Raw genomic sequence first — 22123 nt, 5'->3', positions numbered from 1 at the left:
TAATTTGGTCGAATATAAAATTTAAGGAATTGAATCAAGAGTATTTTTTTGTTTTTGCAATATAACTACATTTTCGACGTTGCCAAAGAAGTCCGAGGGTGTGGTATTTTTTGCATCTCAGACTCTAAACCATAAATCATGGACTTCGATTCCATAACGCTGCTCTACAACACGAAAAAAAATGTTTCCAATGTTTGAGAATTGACATTCCCTGTACTTTCAAAAGAAGGTACAAAAAAAATCCGAAAAAAGAAAAATGATTGCACCATATTGAATCTTTACAAAACAGCAAAATAAATGACATTGCAAACAAACCACATTGTATGGAGGGTGAATTGCTTTTGGCTTTAACTAAAAGCTAAATGTTAATGATAAACAAGGAGTTGGTCGAGTTTCTGCTGATTAAGCATTAACTTAACACCCTACCACATGCACAAGTACTACAAGAAAATCAACTCGTGCCACTGTTATGCCAAAAATTACCAATGTTGCTCGAGCAACAAAACCTGTAGTAATTTCTGATGGAAGTGATAAAATGTGGTTTTATCGTCATATGTTGGCTATGTTTGTTGCTATGGATGGTACTTTTGTCAGGTAAGTCAAACAGTCAAGGTCCTTTAATCCACACTTGTGACAAGACGAATGCTGAACCATAGGTTCGAAGGTATTGCGTAATGTCAAAATGAACACAAATTTCAGGGATTTGTCATACATGAGTGTCTAAGTGTATGTTAGAAAATACTGAAAAAAATATAGTTTTCAAGCAACCCTGCTAGAAATGCAGAACTGATACATTATGTGCGGATGCAATGTTTTCAGCTTGTGTTGGCATATTTGGTAGGATCTGTATAGGAATATCCCATGTCATTGTTTCAGTCTTGTTCTGCCCAGGTCCCTGCCACATTCGCCCGATTGTCCTGTTTCAAGGTCCAGGCCTTTGAACGCCATTTGAGGCACACTGCAAAAATAGGTAGAGATCAACAAAGCGGATGGTTATTGGAATTACATCAGGGATTAGAAATAATATAATTTTGTGATTTATTTTGCAGTGGGCAGAGCTTTCATTCTACCCATAGTACTAATTCATTAACCAACATAACTTGTGTATTTATTCTTTCTTAATCATTTGTAATTTTCATCCTGTTGTTAACGGTTGAAACAAGGAGTGTTTATTACATGTTTAGTTGCCTTGGAGATGACGCAAGAGACACAAATAATTACCGCCGCGTGGGTGTGGCAGGAAGCACTGTCGAGTGGCACCTGTCACATGCCAGACATAACTGCCACGCAACACGCCGGGCATCCTTTGGCAGGTGTCACCCAGGATCAGTTTCCGAAACGTAGTAGTAAGAGTGGGAACTATTTTTACAAGGGTTTGGTTCAATCAGCATCTTGTGATGTGGTGACCGCGGGCCTGCCTCGCACGACCTGAGGATTGAGCGGATTTTGAATAAACCTTGCGGTCTTCCAGTAACGCGAATAGATCATTGCTGGGTCGCGTTTGAAGGTTACAGTCTTGCAGATGATTTTGATAAAAACAGTCTACTGGGTGTGGTCAAAGTTCGCTTGACGTTTCAGCTACCGCACTGTGTTTTAGGCATTTACTTGAATATTAAAACAGGGAAGATAATTTCACATTCACCGATAGGACGAATCTCTATTTTTACACAAAATGACGCCAATTCGTCGCTCAAACGAAAAAAAATAGTGGAACATCGCTGCAAAAATGTGCTTTGTTTTGTAATGTTTTTGTTAACTTTTTTACCTTTCAATTATTAACAGTTGAGTGCAAGTACAAGGGTAGAAGATATACCTTCTTCAACACATGGCTCACCGATGAATGTCACAAGTGCCCGTGCTACGATGACGCAGTTATATGCTGTGACGTGTAAGTGATAAAAGTGACGTAAAATATATTTACGTAAATAAATTCATGTTTTTTCATTGAATTCATATCAAGAAACTCTGTTGCTTATTTCAGACTGCAGTTACCGGTTGACTGGCACCAAAAATGCAAACCGAAAATCGACAAACAACGTTGTCGGGTTGACCTCGTCCGCATCGACAAGCCGACACTCCCGTGCGCCTACAAGCGGCCAAGAACAAGAGGGAAGCACAGTCACATAGGAGCGCCAAAGTTACGTCGCACGACTCCAGCGGTTATATCTGTGTAGCAGCCACCAAAACCAACCGCTGTTTAAAGGATATTGCCTTGTATATATTTATTGTACAAAATCAAGCGTTCTACCACCTGTTACGTCATAATCTGTAATGAATGAGGTCACAAGTGAATATTAAACTACACAAAAGTTGGAATTGTTAAGTTGGGACATCATGTTATTTGATATTATGTGTTTTGTTTGTGTGGATGTAAATGAAAACGTGTAGTAAAGTTTTTGGTTTATCAAATAAGTTAAACAAGGCACGAGGAAAACGGTTGATATTTTTTTACCTTTACACAAATACCGGCGCAGTGGCCGAAATGTTTGATTGAAATAAAATAAACAGAACTTGTGTTTTCGATAAGTGTCCATACTTTTTCAAAATTGTGTACAGCAAAAAGTTGTTTCGTCTTCTGTGGCGATGATTTTGTCAAACTGGTGGTAAGTTTACGTTTTCCAAAGTGACCTTTCTTGAACTGCATCTAATCGAACAAAATCAAACATGAAATCGAGATTATTTCAAATTATTTTTGATTCTCAACATTCAATAGTCCCTTAGTAACGCCAGAAACAAAACATCCATGCAAATACTGTGACAAACACGCGAGTGCAAGTCGATACAGAGACAATGGGCTTACGGGGTGCTTACTCAGCAACTGTTGAAATTCCATTCGAGCATTCAACGTCAGATATCCGGTTCAAGAAGTTCCTGATTGTTTTAAGTTACGTGTCGGTAAAAGGTTTGAAAACTCGAACAGTTATCGCAGCGTGAAATATGTGTTGTTTATCTTTGGCAGTCGTAATAACTTAGTTTTACGCAAATCATGTTCAATGAGAGATGTTTGCCATCATGGAACATATATTTTTTATGTTAAAGTCATTTATAATCTTATTATATTTATTTTGGTCTCACGACAACCAAACCTGAATAACACGAATATTCGTCCAAACTATTCCTGCCACAATTGGTGTCTTTGCATTCCAGCAACGAAGACGAAAGGATGAATTGTGCTATTTTGTATTTATGGGACAAACACAAAGATAAATGCAAACCCATACATGGGTAGACGAATTCATCGACCAGACAACAACCTTTGATGTTCCTTTCTTGTATGAAACTGAATGCTTATCGATTTAAGTTTCGGATCTATACAAACTACAGGAAGGGGCGTGGAGTTATTTTGCTGCCTTCAATAGTTCCTGGTCTTCTTTGCAGGCGTCAACAGCTTATATCGTTGTACAACAAACAACATCAGTTCTTTGATATCATATGTTTCCAGTCATTGCTGTGTCATTATCAAGATGATGAAAGTAATTTTTTTTCTTCTTTTGTTTGGAACACTGAGCAAAGGTTACAGTTAAGTGTTGCAAATTACAAGTGCCTGTCACTGTGGAATGTTTGTTAACTATTTATTTTCCAGCAAAGCTACCTCAAGGCATTGTATATTTTTTAATGTCTGACGTTCTAAGTTTATGTAATTCGTTCTATTTCCAAGTTCTGGTATATGTTTAGTATCAAGCTGCGACGTCAATGGGTAGTTGCACATTACAAAAAACAATCAGACAACACTAAATACCACAACAACACTAAATACGCCAAGTTCCTATCTGCTGCTGGTGGAATTGGTAGCGAGTCACTCATCAACTACGAAGATGTAAATAAATGATATTATTGTGGTTTTATACGCTTCTGAGCTGATTAAACAAGTGAATCTTCATTCCAGCTATATTATTATGGAGAGATAACAATAGGAACTCCCCCACAATCTTTTATAGTTGTTTTTGACACGACCACGTCAAATTTGAGGTTTCCGTCGATTCACTGCAACAAACTTGACAAGTCATGCGGTAAATAAAATCATCCTGTTTAAAGTTAGGGCACATTTTTTTAGAATTATTTCCGATTTTTTTAGTTAACCATCGTAAATATGACAGTGCTGCTTCCTCCACCTATGTTAAGAATGGGACGAAAATATTTGATTTTTTTTCGAGTGGTTACTGCAGCCAAGATGTCGTCTCGGTAAGGAGTTTTCAACTACAGTTTGAATAAATTTGTAATGCTTGGAATATCACGTGCATGGTCTTCATACACAAGTAACAATAGACAAAGTAAAACAATGGGTCCTTACCTGAACTTGCAAACATTAATTTGTGGCACTTGGATTGATTTTGCAAGAAAACTTTACAACAAAATGTAAGCTCTGCGCATTGGAAGCCGAATACCTACGTAATTCCATTTAATAAAATCGTTCGTTGACGCCGCATCACGAGCCACCCAACAAGCATTCATGCCATTGGGCCAAGTAGCAATGGAGAGAAAAAGCCAATTACTCCCTTACGTTAATCATGTTCAGAATATTTTTGCATAATTTTGAGAACATTAAAAAATAATCAGAATGTGACGGAGAGCGATGCCTCGTGTTTATTATTATTTATGTGAAGCTGGCAATAGCACAGAAAAAATGTTTGTACACCAAGAAGACACAATAACAGAAAAGTCAAGTTTATGTTTGGTTCATCTTTTTATCAGTGAATTAATGAATAACTTTTTGGTTTGATCGGTGGTTTGAAGAGTTTCAATCAGACGTTCGCTGAAGTTTTCAGGAATCCTGTCGGTTCTGATGTGCCATATGATGGTGGGATTGTGGGATTGGGATATCCACAAATGGCAAAGAACGGCATCACACCGGTGTTCAACCAAATGTTCAAACAGGGAGCAGTGGAAAAAAATCAGTTTTCGTTTTAACTAAACAGGTGAACCAGATTACAAAAATAAATGTTAAAAGACTACCTTTCAACATTTATAACGGTCAAACATTTAGAAATCCATTCGAGTCAGATGGTGGGGAATTATACTTGGGTGGTGTGAACCCTTTAAGATTCACTGGCAAGTTTGACTACCACAAAGTTGTAAAGAAGGCAAGTAGCAACTAACACTCTATGTAGGTCAATGGAATAATAAAGATAACGATTATTTTTTAGGGATATTGGCAGGTATCCATGGACGGTTTGACAGTTGACGATAGCGCTGGTGTCAAATGTTGCGTTGGAGGATGCCAGGCTATTATTGCACCTAGTATAAATCCTATCTATGGACCAACGGTTGAAATCTGGATGCTCAACAAGGCTATTGGCTGCCATCAGAGGACTGACAAATCTATGGTCAGAAATAACAATCATTAAGCGCTGTTAACTGAAAATTACCAAGAATATTTTGTCTTGCAGTGCTTTACATCTTGTACAAATATCTCGAAAAAGCCGAATGTCACCATCACTCTATCTGGTATTAAATACAAACTTACACCAGAGCAATACTTTTTTCAGGTTCGTCGACTAACGGAGCGTTAATAGTTTATCGTTATTTTTGTAGAAATATATTTGATTACGATGGTAGAGATCCCATGCGTAAATGTGAAGGTCACCTGACAAGTTGTGCGCATGTGCACCAGTGTATCATGGCCGTTGGGCCAGGTCAGCCCAGGGTCATGAGTTCAATCCTAAACGGGAGCTTGATCTGTCAGATCTTGCTCCGACTTGTCGGAACAAAGTATTTGATCTAGCTTAGCTGCAATGCCAGTGAAACTAATTGTTCAGTATATGTTGGTGATAAGTTAACAAACACTAGCGCTTTGCCACAGGATGGAAATTTGTGCTACACTGTATTCAATGGTGTTGATATCCGCAAAGATGTTGGAGGTCCATTTTGGATACTTGGTGCATACTTCATCTCCAATTACTACACCACGTTCGATTTTGCCAACGACAGAGTGGGGTTCGCATCACTTAAGCCACGGACCAGTAAACACCCCGATCATCGGATGTTTCTAAGAAACTGGTGAAAATTATGACGAATCTTGTGTTGTTTCTTGAAATCGTTCAGTCTTTAAACCACTACAAAGCGAAATCGTAAACTATTTCAAAATCGTGTAAGCTGCAGACAGATGGTCACTGTTTCGACCTATAATGTCTCATCAGTGCAGCTGGTGTGACTATCAGACGACTTTGCTGACAAAACGCTTTCAACTTTGTGGTGACTACACAATCACCGTCATCTGTTGGGCACCAAACTAGGTGCAACCTTACGGAGAAAACAGGGTGGAAACACTATGGCCAAGCAAAGCTCAACCAATAGTGACCTCAAACAACGAGTCACTTTGTTTATCATATTTCAAAATCGCTTGTGAGTAATTTCGTCACATGCTTTTTGCACTGTTTTGTCTAAAACTGTATGTAAGTGCTCGGTAGTACGTTCCAGGGAATAAACATATATTAGTCGGCGGCTTCAGATTTCTCAGAAGTTTTTCAGGAAAAATAATTTCAAAATTAATTTCACAACTAATGTCAAATTACCGGGTGGGGTTTAATGGTAAAAGAATGAACACAAACCAATCGTTCATTTTTACAAACTTAGCAGTGGCAGCAACTGATTGGCAGAAATAAAATAGCCATAGACCTATCCAAACGTGTTATTTCGAGTGACTGTATGAATCGTGTGGTGAAGTAAATTCATCTGCTTGTTTTTGTTTCTCTATTAGAAGGTTCAACATTACAATTTACAAGCATTTACAGATGGGCGCCTGGCTTACTAACCTTGATGGTATCCCGAAACTTCGCTTATCAGTGAAAATGGGCTAAATGTGTTTGGCCAAATGTATATACAGGGAGCAGTTTCATGGAATCAATTTTCATTGTATTTAAACAGGTCAAATTGCATATATACAATATGTAGTTATTGTAGCATATATACAATATGTAGTTATTGTAAAATTTTGCGTGACGTTCGCTTTTAGGGATCCGTTTAAACGTGATGGCGGGGAGTTGTACTTGGGAGGTGTGGATACCACAAGATTCACTGGAGAGTTCAACTATCATACTGTCCTTGTATGTTTGTAAAATATAACTCGCAAGTATGATTGTGATCCATATCATTTTAATGCAGGGGTCATGGGTAATTGCAGTAGACGGTATGAGGATTGGTGAAGGCGATGACTCACAATTTTGTGTTGGCGGCTGCGACGCCAAAATCGATGTGGGGGCTCCATATATTTATGTATTTCAGGATGAACTCGAAATAATTCGAAATATTCCTGGTGCTGATGAAAATGAAGCGATTTCCTGCTCAACGATTCCCACACTGCCGAATGTAACCATCACGCTGTCAGGCATCGTCTACATACTCACACCTGAGCAGTACATATTAAAGGTAAGTGGTATTGCTTGTGTTAAACCAACTGGAGTAGGTATATCGGCTGAGATTAAACCTAATAACGCGCACTACCCAAGTTTCGGTTGACGCCTCTGTTCAGAATGGAGTTGTTGTCAGCTAAGCTGCATTCATAGGCCAAACTTTTTGTTCTTTTGTCTTGCCTCGCTGCACGACTAAGCCATTTACGCATTGCTTCATGATAAAAACTTGTGTTTGAAGAGGTTTTAACGTTGGTTCTTCCGTCAATAGGCCTGCAGCAGCTTTAAGCCTTTTGAGGTTTTGCTTACAAGCTTTGTAATTGTGCTTGCACTGTCAAATATTTTGAAATAAGGCACGTATCATGTATACTACGTAAAGGTATTTTATAATGCTCAAGTTCATTACTGATATTGCTGCAAGGAACAGTTTCAATACAAAAAGGCTCTTCGTCAGTAATAATGTTGATGGATGCCGATATGTTATATACCAATATTATTGCCAGAAGAGACATTTTGTTTGTTGCTGATGCTGCCAGGCATAGTAATTAGTAATTAAAGGCTCTTCCGGAGACATTTTGTTTTGATTACAAAGTTTTTACGGTGAGGCGATATGTTACAGGAGCCGACAGCTTGTTACATTGGTTTTGCCGAAGACGAAAATTTGGCAGTTTGGGTCATCGGCCAAGTTTTCCTTGGAAATTACTACACCACTTTCGACTACGCTAATGATCGTGTGGGGTTCGCTCAATTGAACCACGGTTTCCGAGAATACCCGGATCCCAAATGAACGATAGACGTTTGAATGATGTGAATGAGAAAGTCCTGCATTCCTTGCACGGAAGACTGTATATTATTTCAATGTAAATACTGTAACATACGTCACAGAAATTAGCGCTTGTATTGTGTAATGAAGTATTTGTTACATACGTCACAGAAACCAGTGCTTGAATTGCGTAATGTTTTGCGTGCAGCTTTGCACATGTACTGCATAATCCCATAATGTGACCCAAATGATTTAGCCATCGAATATTCTCGAGTAAAGTGATTCATTCAACATCCTGTTTACCACATAAAATGTTCTCCTATGCTTAGGTCACATCACACCTATGTTCTTGTATTATATTACTTCGAGCGGTTCGTGATATCACGTGACATTATTGACCAATCAGCTCAGTATGGAGAGCTTTAAAAAGCCCAGTTTAGACCAGTAAATTCATTCTATTTGATTCTACCAATGTTTTGAGTGAATGTTTTCATTGAAGTTTCCTGGACTCAGATTAGTTGGTTGAAATAAACGTAGATTAAACGGTGACGTCACAAATGAACCAAAGGTGGGCAAAAAGTTAGTTACGAAAAGCCGTTGCCATGACCGGAGAGGTTGTGATGATGGAATTGAATCAAGAGTAATTTTTGTTTTTGCAACATCACTACATTTTCGACGTTGCCAAAGAAGTCCGAGGGTGTGATATTTTTTGCATCTCAGACTCTAAACCATAAATCATGGACTTCGATTCGACAACGCTACTCTACAACACAAAAAAAATGTTTCCAATGTTTGAGAATTGACATTCCCTGTACTTTCAAAAAAAGGTACAAAAAAAAATCCGAAAAAAGAAAAAAGATTGCACCATATTGAATCTTTACAAACAGCAAAATATAAGACATTGAAAACAAACCACATTGTATGGAGGGTGAATTGCTTTTGGCTTTAACTAAAAGCTAAATGTTATTGATAAACAAGGAGTTGGTCAAGTTTCTGCTGATTAAGCATTAACTTAACACCCTACCACATGCACAAGTACTACAAGAAAATCAACTCGTGCCACTGTTATGACAAAAATTACTAATGTTGCTCGAGCAACAAAACCTGTAGTAATTTCTGATGGAAGTGATAAAATGTGGTTTTATCGTCATTTGTTGGCTATGTTTGTTGCTATGGATGGTACTTTTGTCAGGTAAGTCAAACAGTCAAGGTCCTTTAATCCACACTTGTGACAAGACGAATGCTGAACCACAGGTTCGAAGGTATTGCGTAATGTCAAAATGAACACAAATTTCAGGGATTTGTCATACATGAGTGTCTAAGACTCTAAGTGTATGCTAGAAAATACTGAAAAAAATATAGTTTTCAAGCAACCCTGCCAGAAATGCAGAACTGATACATTATGCGCAGATGCAATGTTTTCAGCTTGTGTTGGCCTATTTGGTAGGATCTGTATAGGAATTTCCCATGTCATTGTTTCAGTCTTGATCTGCCCAGGTCCCTGCCACATTCGATCGCCCGATTGTCCTGTTTCAAGGTCCAGGCCTATGAGTGGGCCAGTGGCAGTCACAAACTCAAAATGAAGACGCCATTTGAGGCACACTGCAAATATGGGTGGAGATCAACAAAGCGGGTGGTTATTGGAATTACATCAGGGATTAGAAATAATATAACTTTGTGATTCTTTTTCCAATGGGCAGTGCTCTCCTTTTACCCATAGTACTAATTTATTAACCAACATAACTTGTGTATTTATTCTTTCTTAATCATTTGTAATTTTCATCCTGTTGTTAACGGTTGAAACAAGGAGTGTTTATTACATTTTTAGTTGCACTTCGCCGTGGACACGGCGCAAGAAACACAAATAATTACCGCCGCGTGGGTGTGGCAGGAAGCACTGTCGAGTGGCACCTGTCACATGCCAGACATAACTGCCACGCAACACGCCGGGCATCCTTTGGCAGGTCACCCAGGATCAGTTTCCGAAGCGTAGTAGAGGCGTCGCCAGTCGTAGTAAGAGTGGGAACTATTTTTTACAAGGGTTTGATTCCATCAGCATCTTGTGATGTGGTGACCGCGGGCCTGCCTCGCACGACCTGAGGATTTGAGCGGATTTTAAATAAACCTTGCGGCCTTCCAGTAACGCGAATAGATCATTGCTGGGTCGCGTTTGAAGGTTACAGTCTTGCAGATGATTTTGATAAAAACAGTCTACTGGGTGTGGTCAAAGTTCGCTTGACGTTTCAGCTACCGCACTGTGTTTTGGGCGTTTACTTGAATATTAAAGCAGGGAAGATAATTTCACATTCACCACGCTGAGTCCAATCTCTATTTTTACACAAAATGACGCCAATTCATCGCTCAAACGAAAAAAAATAGTGGAACACCGCTGCAAAAATTTTATTTTGTAATGTAATGTTTTTGTTAACTTTTTTACCTTTCAATTATTAACAGTTAAGCAAGTACAAGGGCAGAAGATATACCTTCTTCAAAACATTGCTCCCCGATAAATGTCGCAAGTGCACGTACTACGATGACGCAGTTATATGCTGTGACGTGTAAGTGATAAAAGTTGCGTAAAATATATTTACGTAAATAAATTCATGTTTTTTCATTGAATTCATATCAAGAAACTTTGTTGCTTATTTCAGACTGCAGCTACCGGTTGACTGGCACCAAAAATGCAAACCGAAAATCGACAAACAACGTTGTCGGGTTGACCTCGTCCGCATTGACAAGCCGACACTCCCGTGCGCCTACAAGCGGCCAAGAACAAGAGGGAAGCACAGCCACATAAGAGCGCTAAAGTTACGCCGCACGACTCCAGAGGTTATATCTGTGTAGCCGCCACCAAAACCAACCGCGGTTTAAAGGAAATTGTCTTGTATATATTTATTGTACAAAATTAATCGTTCTACCACCTGTTACGTCATAGTCTGTAATGAATGAGGTCACAAGTGAATATTAAACTACACAAAAGTTGGAATTGTTGAATTGGGACATTACGTTATTTGATTTTATGTGTTTTTGTTTGTGTGGATGTAAATGGAAACGTGTAGTTCACTTTCCAACTCATCAAATAAGTTAAACAAGGCATAAGGAAAACGTTTGGTTAATTTTTTTTACCCTTGCTCATTTCACAAATACAAGCGCAGTGGCTGCAATGTTTGATTGAAATAAAATAAACAGAACTTGTGTTTTCGATAAGTGTCCATACTTTTTCAAAATTGTGTACAGCAAAAAGTTGTTTCGTCTTCTGTGGCGATGATTTTGTCAAACTGGTGGTAAGTTTACGTTTTCCAAAGTGACCTTTCTTGAACTGCATCTAATCGAACAAAATCAAACATGAAATCGAGATTATTTCAAATTATTTTTGATTCTTAACCTTCAATTTTTCCTTCCAAACACGAAAATCACCAAAAGGAAAACAGTAATGCCAGGAACAAAACCTGCCTGTAAAATACTGTGACAAACACGCGAGTGCAAGTCGATACAGAGACAATGGGCTTACGGGGTGCTTACTCAGCAACTGCTGAAATTCCATCCGAGCATTCAACGTCAGATATCCGGTTCAAGAAGTTCCTGATTGTTTTAAGTTACGTGTCGGTAAAAGGTTCGAAAACACGAACAGTTATCGCAGCGTGAAATGTGTGTTGTTTATCTTTGACAGTCGTAATAACTTGGTTTTAAGCAAATCATATTCAATGAGAGATGTTTGCCATCATGGAACATTTATTTTCTATGTTAAAGTCATTTTTTATCTTATTATATTTTCTTTGGTCACATGACAACCAAAATCTGAACAACACGAATATTCGTCCAAACTATTCCTGCCACAATTTCTGTCTTTGCATTCCAGCAACGAAGACGAAAGGATGAATTGTGCTATTTTGTATTTATGGGACAAAACACAAAGATAAATGCAAACCCATACTTGGGTAGACGAATTCATCGACCAGACAACAACCTTTGATGTTCCTTTCTTGTATGAAACTGAATGCTTATCGATTTAAGTTTCGGATCTATACAAACTACAGGAAGGGGCGTGGAGTTCTTTTGCTGCCTTCAATAGTTCATGGTTTTCTTTGCAGGCGTCAACAGCTTATATCTTTGTACAACAAACAACATCAGTTCTTTGATATCATATGTTTCCAGTCATTGCTGTGTCATTATCAAGATGATGAAAGTAATTTTTTATCTTCTTCTGTTTGGAACACTGAGCAAAGGTTACAGGTAAGTGTTGCAAATTACAAGTGCCTGTCACTGTGGAATGTTTGTTAACTATTTATTTTCCAGCAAAGCTACCTCAAGGCATTGTATATTTTTTAATGTCTGACGTTCTAAGTTTATGTAATTCGTTCTATTTCCAAGTTCTGGTATATGTTTAGTATCAAGCTGCGACGTCAATGGGTAGTTGCACATTACGAAAAACAATCAGACAACACTAAATACCACAACAACACTAAATACGCCAAGTTCCTATCTGCTGCTGGTGGAATTGGTAGCGAGCCACTCATCAACGACAAAGATGTAAATAAATGATATTATTGTGGTTTTACCCGCTTTTAAGCGGATTAAACAAGTGAATCTTCATTCCAGCGATATTATTATGGAGAGATATCAATAGGAACTCCCCCACAATTTTTTACAGTAGTTTTTACCATGATGATGTCAAATTTGTGGATTCCGTCGATTCACTGCAACAAACTTGACAAGTCATGCGGTAAATAAAATCATCCTGTTTAAACTTTGGGCATATTTTTTTAGAATTATTTCCGATTTTTTTCAGTGAACCATCGAAAATATGACAGTGCTGCTTCCTCAACCTATGTTAAGAATGGGACGAAAATATTCAACAATTATATTATTCAAACATCGAGTGGTTACTGCAGCCAAGATGTCGTCTCGGTAAGGAGTTTTCAACTACAGTTTGAATAAATTTGTAATGCTTGGAATATCACGTGCATGGTCTCAATACACAAGTAGCAATAGACAAAATAAAATATTGAGTCCTGAACTTGCAAACATTAAATTGTGCACTTGGATTGATTTTTTAAGAAAACTTTACAACAAAATGTAAGCTCTGCGCATTGGAAGCCGAATACCTACGTAATTCCATTTAATAAAATCGTTCGTTGACGCCGCATCACGAACCACCCAACAAGCATTCATGCCATGGGGCCAAGTAACAATGGAGAAAAAGAGCCGATTACTCCCTAACGTGAATCATGTTCAGAATATTTTTGCATAGTTCATAGAACATTAAAAAATAATCAGAATGTGACGGCGAGCGATGCCTCGTGATTATTATTATTTATGTGAAGCTGGCAAAAGCACAGAAAAAATGTTTGTACACCATGAAGACACAATAACGGAAAAGTCATGTTTATGTTTGGTTCATCTTTTTATCAGTGATCAGTTGACAAAATTAATGAATAACTTTTGGGTTAGATTGGTGGTTTGAAGAGTTTCAATCAGACGTTCGCCGAAGTTATCAGGAATCCTGACGGTTCTTATGTGCCATATGATGGGCTTGTGGGAATGGGATATCCACAAATAGCAAAGAACGGCATCACACCGGTGTTCAACCAAATGTTCAAGCAGGGAGCAGTAGAAAAAAATCAGTTTTCGTTTTATCTAAACAGGTGAACCAGACTAGAAAAACCACTTTGAACATTTATAACGGTCAAACATTTAGGAATCCATTCGAGTCAGATGGAGGGGAGTTGTACTTGGGTGGTGTGAACCCTTCAAGATTCACTGGCAAGTTTAACTACCACAAAGTTGTAAAGAAGGCAAGTAGCAACTAACACTATATGTAGGCCTATGGAATAATAAAGATAACGATTATTGGTTTAGGGATATTGGCAGGTATCCATGGACGGTTTGACAGTTGACGATAGCACTGGTGTCAAATGTTGCGTTGAAGGATGCCAGGCTGTTATGGCATCTGGTGCAAATGCAATCTCTGGACCAACGGTTGAAATAACGAAGCTCAACAAGGCTATTGGCTGCCAACAGAGCACTGACAAAATGGTCAGAAATATCAATTATTAAACGTTGTTAACTGAAAATTAAACAGGAGTATTTTGTCTTGCAGTGCTTTACATCTTGTAAAAATATCTCGAAAAAGCCGAATGTCACCATCACTCTCTCTGGTATTAAATACAAACTTACACCGGAGCAATACTTTTTTCAGGTTCGTCGACTAACGGAGCGTTAATAGTTTATTGTTAATTGTTATTTTTGTAGAAACATTTTTGAATACGATGGTATATATTCCCTACATAAATGTAAAGGTAGCCTGACAAGTTCTGCGTATGTGCACCAGAGTATCATGGCCACAGTATACCCCGTGAAACCGCTGAGCTGGCGTAGCTCAGTCGATAGGGCGTTGGGCCAGGTCAGCCCAGGGTCGTGAGTTCAAACCTACACGGGAGCTTAATTTTTCAGATCTTGCTCCGACTTGTCGGAACAAAGTATTTGATCTAGCTTGGCTGCGATGGCTTAGCTGTAATGCCAGTGAAACTAATTGTTAAGTATATGTTAGTGATAAGTTAACAAACACATGTCCTTTGCCATAGTATGAAAACTGTTGCTACTCTGCATTCATTGGTGTTGATATCTCCGAAGAAATTGGAGGTCCATTTTGGATGCTTGGTACATACTTCATGTCCAATTACTACACCACGTTCGATTTTGCCAACGACAGAGTGGGGTTCGCATCACTAAAGCCACGGACCAGTAAACGTCCCGGTCATCGGATGTTTCTAAGAAACTGATGAAAATTATGACGAATCTTGTGTTGTTTCCTTAAATCATTCAGTCTTTCTACAACTACAAAGCGAAATCCCAAATGATCCTATAATGTCTCATTTCGACCTATAATGTCTCATCAGTGCAGCTGGTGTGACTATCAGACTACTTTGCTGACAAAACGCCTTTAACTTTGTGGTGACTAAATAATCACCGTCATCTATTGGTCATCAAACTTGGTGCAAACCTACAGAGAAAACAAGGTGGAAACACTATGGCCAAGCAAAGCTCAACCAATAGTGACCTCAGGCAACGTGTCACTTTGCTTATCATATTTCAAAATCGTTTGTGAGTAAATTCGTCAATTGCTTATTGCACTGTTTTGTCTAACACTGTATGTAAGTGCTCTGTAGTGTGTTCCAGGAAATAAATATATATTAGTCGGCGGCTTCAGATTCCTCAGAAGTTTTTCAGGAAAAAGAATTTCAAAATTTGAATTTCATAATTAATGTCATATTACCGGATGGGGTTTAATAGTTAAAGAAAGAACACAAAAGTATCAAAAAGAGCTGTCCAAACGTTTATTTCGAAAGAGAGTACAATTCGTGTGGTGAATTAAATGCATCTGCTTTTTAAGGCTTAGTATCTCCATGGGAAGGTTCAACATTACAATTCACGAACATTTACAGATGGGCACCTGCCTTAATAACCTTGATGGTTTTATCCGTGGTTTTGTGATTTTATTTCTTTTGTGTATCGTTCATCTGTGTGGTTGTTTTTTGTGGGCAAAATACACATGACTTTAATTTGAGTTTCCTTTGTGACTTGTGAATTGCAATTATCGAATGCAGCTATAGATAAGAAAATATGTGACAGGCGCAAATTACCGGTATTGTAACCGAACCTTGTTTATGAAAATCAAATTTTCAGATGCGGTTTCAGGATTATGATCAGAATAGATATTTGAAAGCTCACTGGTTTCTATCAACAATATCAACGCGAGAGCAAACAGAAACCTAGACAATGGATTTAACTTTTTCCCAGCTCAGCAACTTCTGAAACGACTGCCGTGCATTTAATGCCGAAGATCTTTAACAAAAACGAATAATTCAGAAACTATAATCGCTCGCACACGCATTTAATTGTTTCAATGTGCATATTGTGTTTCACCCCTTTAAAAGCCTAAAAGCTCCCATAAGACCTAGGTCGCTAGGGAAATTTTTATAAACTTACTTTTGTGTTGGGTTTCCCAACAAACTTGTAACAGCCACGTTGAGTAAATTCACAAAGAAAGCCACTTTTTCGCCCGTAAGTAAGCGCACACGAAGTAAAACAGTAACCCCATTATCCCCAATGCGCCAAGCGACCGCACGCAACCAAATGAAATGCAACGTTTAACAAGCCAGCTACAGGAATTATTAACTACGTTTCAATCTTCAGCTACAGGACAGGGCACGCCAAAACCGAATTATTCTGATCGCCATAATTATCAATATTACAACAGGCAAGCATACCCGTGCAGGCGTGACGCAGTTCAGCCACGTAATACAGCACCGCAACGCGCGACCGGAAGCTCTCATCAGCTGTTTCAGCAGCCGCAGCAGTACAGTACGTCACAGCAGCCGCGCAAACAATTTTCGGGACATCCCCCAAATAGACAGCGTTATAACTCAGACTTGTGTTTTTATCACGCGCGTTTCGGTCCTCGTGCAAACAAATGCACCCCCCTTGCCAATGGAAAGGCAATTAACAAGACATCCCTCCTTGTACATAATTGTATTATTAACCATGTTATGGTGCACCGGCACAACTGCCCTCGATTTCAATTTGCGCATTTGTTCGCCGCAACAAGTTGCGGAATACGAGATATTCCCCCGGAAACCTGCCATCGCCACCTGCTCAACAAGACCAAAAAATATTTAATGTTTTCCGCCCCGATAGAAATTTAAAGGAAATTCCAACCATATCATGTCCCGCTGTAGAAATAATTACTACAGACACTTATTACTTTTTTGGAGCACAAACATCCCACTCCATGCGATTTTGTCCAGCCCAATTATCAGGCACTATTACGCCCGCCTGCTAAGGCCATGCCAACTGCTATTGGTTTTTACCTAAACGATTTAAATGATCAATTACGATCAAGTTTCCAACACCTGCATGCTGATGCATCTTACCTAGAATGTCAACTGCAATCTTATCTCTCGTTGCTACTTGCAACTAACGCGCGCATTACCCCTCTCTTACTATATCATTACTCACGGGACAACAGAAAGCAGCCATTACTGGAGAAACTATCACACAGATAGGCTGCACGTACAGAAATGTACGTATACGCTCTTAACAATACATTAATGTGTACGCCACAATCCATTGTTTACCGAATTAGCAGGGCCCGCTAAATCGAAGTAAACCGTTTGGCAGCTGTATTCTAACAGAGAATTACACTCAAAGGTACAGTTTGTAGAGCACTACCAACCTAATAGGATTTTTCACTTTAAAATACAAGAAAAAATCTTTCGGTTTATTACTTGTACAATGTCCCACGTTGATACGAATATCAACCAATTATCCCCGCAATTGCTTCCTATTAATATGTCGATTAAGTAAGATAACTTTATCGAAGCTTCGAACATTCTATGGAATGTTCCCATAGGAACCCCTCATTACCCGCTGAGGGATCTAGACTCAATTCTTGCGTTACTGGCACAGACCAAACAGCAGAATGAACGCTTAGACTCGTATTTTGGAGGCAAAAGGATTTCTCCAAAACGTCGGATGTGGCAAATTTGCGCTTCTTCAAGCAGTATCCATTCAGTACTTAAACAAACGTTATTAATGGCACTCCCCTCTATAACAGACCCATTTTGGAGCAGTATCTTGGCTATTTTAGTCATTTTATTCTTAATTTGGGGTGTCATATTAACAGGCTTTGCAATTAAGCATGTCTGGCTACGCCTATACCCACGTGTAAGACCAACTATTGCTCATTATATAGCACGGGCTCGGACAAACTTAAATCCCTTCAAAAAAGGAATGCACCAGGTAACGAGCCTGAAGCAGCAGTACAAAACGAGGCTGAAAATAATCCTTCGCATGCATTGTACCCTGATTTACAAAATGTAGATGCCCAGCAAGAACCAACCGCACCTCCTACTGCATAGGCGCATGGCCCTATCCATAAATCTTTTTAAAGGGTGAAGTTTCCCGCATTGTTATCAACCCCATGACAGAGTAATCTCCCTTTGTGTATTCGCATGTCATTGCACATTTGTTGTGACTTTTCCTTGTGCACCATTATAACCGAGATTTCTCTATTAATAGCATACCAAATGATCGCGATACGATAGCTGTGATCGCCAAGCAAGGACCTGCGCAGTGGGGCGATCCTGCCATTCATGCCATGGCACGAAATATTACTGCGTTACCTGATACGGTGGTAGAGATCCCCTACGTATATCTGAAGGTTGCCTGGCAAGTTGTGCGCTTGCGCACCAGTGTACCTTGGCCACAATATACCCCGTGAAACCACTGAGCTCCTGTAGCTCAGTTGGTAGAGCGTTGGGCCTGGTTAGCCCAGGGTCGTGAGTTCAAACCTCACCGGGAGCTTGATTTTTCAAATCTTGCTCCGACTTGTCAGGAAAAAGTGGCTGATCCAGCTAGGCTGCAATGCCTGGGCTGTCAAGCCTGCAAACCTAATAACATACCAAATTTGCGTATTATATCATTTTTTTCCGTACCTACCATTTGCATTTTACTCGTTCAATCGCATTAACAATCTTTTAATCGCCCACAGCTGATGTTATATTCATCACCTGCAAATCTGGGGAAAGTACTTGTAACATACGTCACAGAAACTAGGGCTTCTATTGTGTAATGAAGTATTTGTAACATACGTCACAGAAACCAGTGCTTGAATTGCGTAATGTTTTGCGTGCAGCTTTGCACATGTACTGCATAATCCCATAATGTGACCCAAATGATTTGGCCATCGAATATTCTCGAGTAAAGTGATTCATTCAACATCCTGTTTACCACATAAAATGTTCTCCTATGCTTAGGTCACATCACACCTATGTTCTTGTATTACATTACTTCGAGCGGTTCGCGATATCACGTGACATTATTGACCAATCAGCTCTCAGTATGGAGAGCTTTAAAAAGCCCAGTTTAGACCAGTAAATTCATTCTATTTGATTCTATTTGATTCTACTTGTTTCATCGTACTACTGTTACACTGCTATCATTACTGAGACTCTACAAGCTATTCGCCGGCTTGGGATTTATTCCCACAGCCTGATAATAAACTGTTTATTTGGAATCAGAGGTTTGCTGGTGAGAACGAGGCAGAAGCAGATTTAACAATCGAAGAGACTCAATAACCGCTCAGGTCATCGAGACACTGTTAAATATCTCAGAAACACTTCGAGTTATTTACAATGCCAATGTTTTGTGTGAATGTTTTCATTGAAGTTTCCTGTACTCAGATTAGTTGGTTGAAATAAACGTAGATTATACGGTGACGTCACAAATGAACCAAAGATGAGCAAAAAGTTAGTTACGAAAAGCCGTTGCCATGACCGGAGAGGTTGTGATGATGACGTCACAATATTATAATTTGGTCGAATAAAAAATTTACGGAATTGAATCAAGAGTATTTTTTTGTTTTTGCAATATCACTACATTTTCGACGTTGCCAAAGGAGTCCGAGGGTGGGTATTTTTTGCATCTCAGACTCTAAACCATAAATCATGGACTTCGATTCCACAACGCTGCTCTAAAACACGAAAAAAAATCTTTCCAATGTTTGAGAATTGACATTCCCTGTACTTTCAAAAAAAGGTACAAAAAAAATCCAAACAAAGAAAAATGATTGCACCATATTGAATCTTTACAAACAGCAAAATAAATGACATTGAAAACAAACCACATTGTATGGAGGGTGAATTGCTTTTGGCTTTAACTAAAAGCTAAATGTTAATGATTAACCAGGAGTTGGTCAAGTTTCTGCTGATTAAGCATCAACTTAACAGTCTACAACATGCACAAGTATTACAAGAAAATCCCCTGTTATGCCAAAAATTACTAATGTTGCTCGAGCAACAAAATCTGTGGTAATTTCTGATGGAAGTGATAAAATGTGGTTTTATCGTCATATGTTGGCTATTTTTGTTGCTACGGATGGTAGTTTAGTCAGTTAAGTCAAACAGTCAAGGCCCTTTAATCCACAAGACGAATGCTGAACCACAGGTTCGAAGGTATTGCGTAATGTCAAACTGAACAGAAATTTCAGGGAGTTGTCATACATGAGCGTACCTAAGTGTATGCTAGAAAATACTGAGTAAAATATAGTTTTCAAGCTACCCTGCTAGAAATGCAGAACTGATACATTATGTGCGGATGCAATGTTTTCAGCTTGTGTTGGCATATTTGGCAGGATCTGTATAGGAATATCCCATGTCATTGTTTCAGTCTTGATCTGCCCAGGTCCCTGCCACATTCGATCGCCCGATTGTCCTGTTTCAAGGTCCAGGCCTTTGAGTGGCAGTCACAAACTCAAAATGAAGACGCCATTTGAGGTCTTTTGTCATTTTTATCCTGTTGTTAACAGTTTAAACAAGGGGTGTTTATTACATTATTATTTGCACTTCTCGAGTGGAGACGACGCAAGAGACACAAATAATTACCGCCGTGGTCATAAAATATTTTGGAATACTGATTCACTGTACGAAGGCTAAATTAAGATTTAAATTTGTCTCTTTGCGATTGGTTGTCGACAAGCGGCTTCGCCAGCCATTAAGTTTTGCTTTCTAACTCCGAACCACATTCGCAGGTTTCAAATAATCAGCGCGCAGGATTTACACAAAGATAATATGTTGCAAGTTTCTACTTTTTCGTTCCAGAGTTGGGTTTGAGCGAACAACATCTTGAACACGCATTGATTTTGTTTTAATTTGAACTTATGACCGTTCTGTTTTACCTATTGCGTCATAATTGTTAAACCGCGAGATGGGCTCGTCCTTATTAAAATTATAATCGTTCGGTTTATTTCTATTGGGAATCTGTGATAAAATATTGCGATCAGATATACCCCAGTCATGTTAAGGTGTCACGCGAAGCGGGGGTGTGGCAGGAAGCACCGTCGAGTGGCACCTGTCACATGCCAGACATACCTGCCACGCAACACGCCGGACATCCTTTGGCAGGTGTTACCCAGGTTCAGTTTCCGAAGCGTAGTAGAGGCGTCGCCAGTCGTAGTAAGAGTGGGAACTATTTTAGGCAAGGGTTTGGTTCCATCAGCATCTTGTGATGTGGTGACCGCGGGCCTGTCTCGCACGACCTGAGGATTTGAGCGGATTTTAAATAAACCTTGCGGTCTTCCAATAACGCGAATAGATCATTGCTGGGTCGCGTTTAAAGGTTACTGGCTTGCAGTTTATTTCGATAAAAACAGTCTACTGGGTGTGGTCAGAGTTCGCTTGACGTTTCAGCTACCGCACGGCGTTTACTTAAATATTAAAACAGGGAAGATAATTTCACATTCACCGATAGGACCAATCACTATTTTTACACAAAACGACGCCAATTCATCGCTCACACGAAAAAAAATAGTGGAACACCGCTGTAAAAATTTGTTTTATTTTGTCATGTTTTTATTACTTTTTTAATAAAAACACCTTTTTTACCTTTGGATTTTTTACAGTTGAGTGCAAGTACAAGGGCAGAAGATATACCTTCTTCAACACATGGCTCACCAATTAATGTCACAAGTGCACGTGCAACGATGACGCAGTTATATGCTGTGACGTGTAAGTGATTAAAGTGGCGTAAAATATTTTTACGTAAATAAATTCATATTTTTTCATTGAATTCATATCAAGAAACTCTGTTGCTTATTCCAGACTGCAGTTACCGGTTGACTGGCACCAAAAATGCAAACCTAAAATCGACAAACAACGTTGCCGGGTTGACCTCGTCCGCATCGACAAGCCGACACTCCCGTGCGCCTACAAGCGGCCAAAAACCAGAGGGGAGCACAGTCACCTAAGAGCGCTAAAGTTACGGCGCACGACTCCAGCGGTTATATCTGTGTAGCAGCCACCAAAACCAACCGCGGTTTAAAGGAGATTGTCTTGTATATATTTATTGTACAAAATCAAGCGTTCTACCACCTGTTACGTCATAATCTGTAATCAATGAGGTCACAAGTGAATATTAAACTACACAAAAGTTGGAATTGTTAAGTTGGGACATCATG

General features: G+C 39.1%; 1 protein-coding gene, 1 non-coding gene and 1 pseudogene across 2 annotated transcripts; all 3 read left to right on the top strand.

Annotated features, from left to right (window-relative positions):
* Positions 1 to 578: 578 nt before the first annotated feature.
* Positions 579 to 10953, top strand: LOC145898305 (cathepsin D-like; annotated as a pseudogene).
* A 657-nt stretch (positions 10954 to 11610) lies between these two features.
* On the top strand, positions 11611 to 21913 carry LOC145898304 (cathepsin D-like). Its single transcript, XM_082986736.1, has 12 exons — positions 11611 to 11722; positions 12201 to 12342; positions 12498 to 12639; positions 12709 to 12832; positions 12899 to 13017; positions 13561 to 13754; positions 13808 to 13904; positions 13969 to 14145; positions 14210 to 14308; positions 14694 to 14822; positions 21569 to 21674; positions 21768 to 21913. The coding sequence occupies exons 1-12, from the start codon at positions 11611 to 11613 to the stop codon at positions 21911 to 21913; spliced, it is 1587 nt and encodes a 528-aa protein (XP_082842862.1).
* On the top strand, positions 18401 to 18474 carry Trnat-ggu (transfer RNA threonine (anticodon GGU)). The gene has a single exon. It is a non-coding gene; the product is annotated as a tRNA-Thr (tRNA).
* Positions 21914 to 22123: the final 210 nt, after the last annotated feature.

The sequence above is a fragment of the Ascidia mentula genome, chromosome 4, assembly GCF_947561715.1.
Source record: "Ascidia mentula chromosome 4, kaAscMent1.1, whole genome shotgun sequence".
NCBI classification, from domain to species: Eukaryota; Metazoa; Chordata; class Ascidiacea; order Phlebobranchia; family Ascidiidae; genus Ascidia; species Ascidia mentula.
This window is presented reverse-complemented; position numbering and strand designations above follow the sequence as displayed.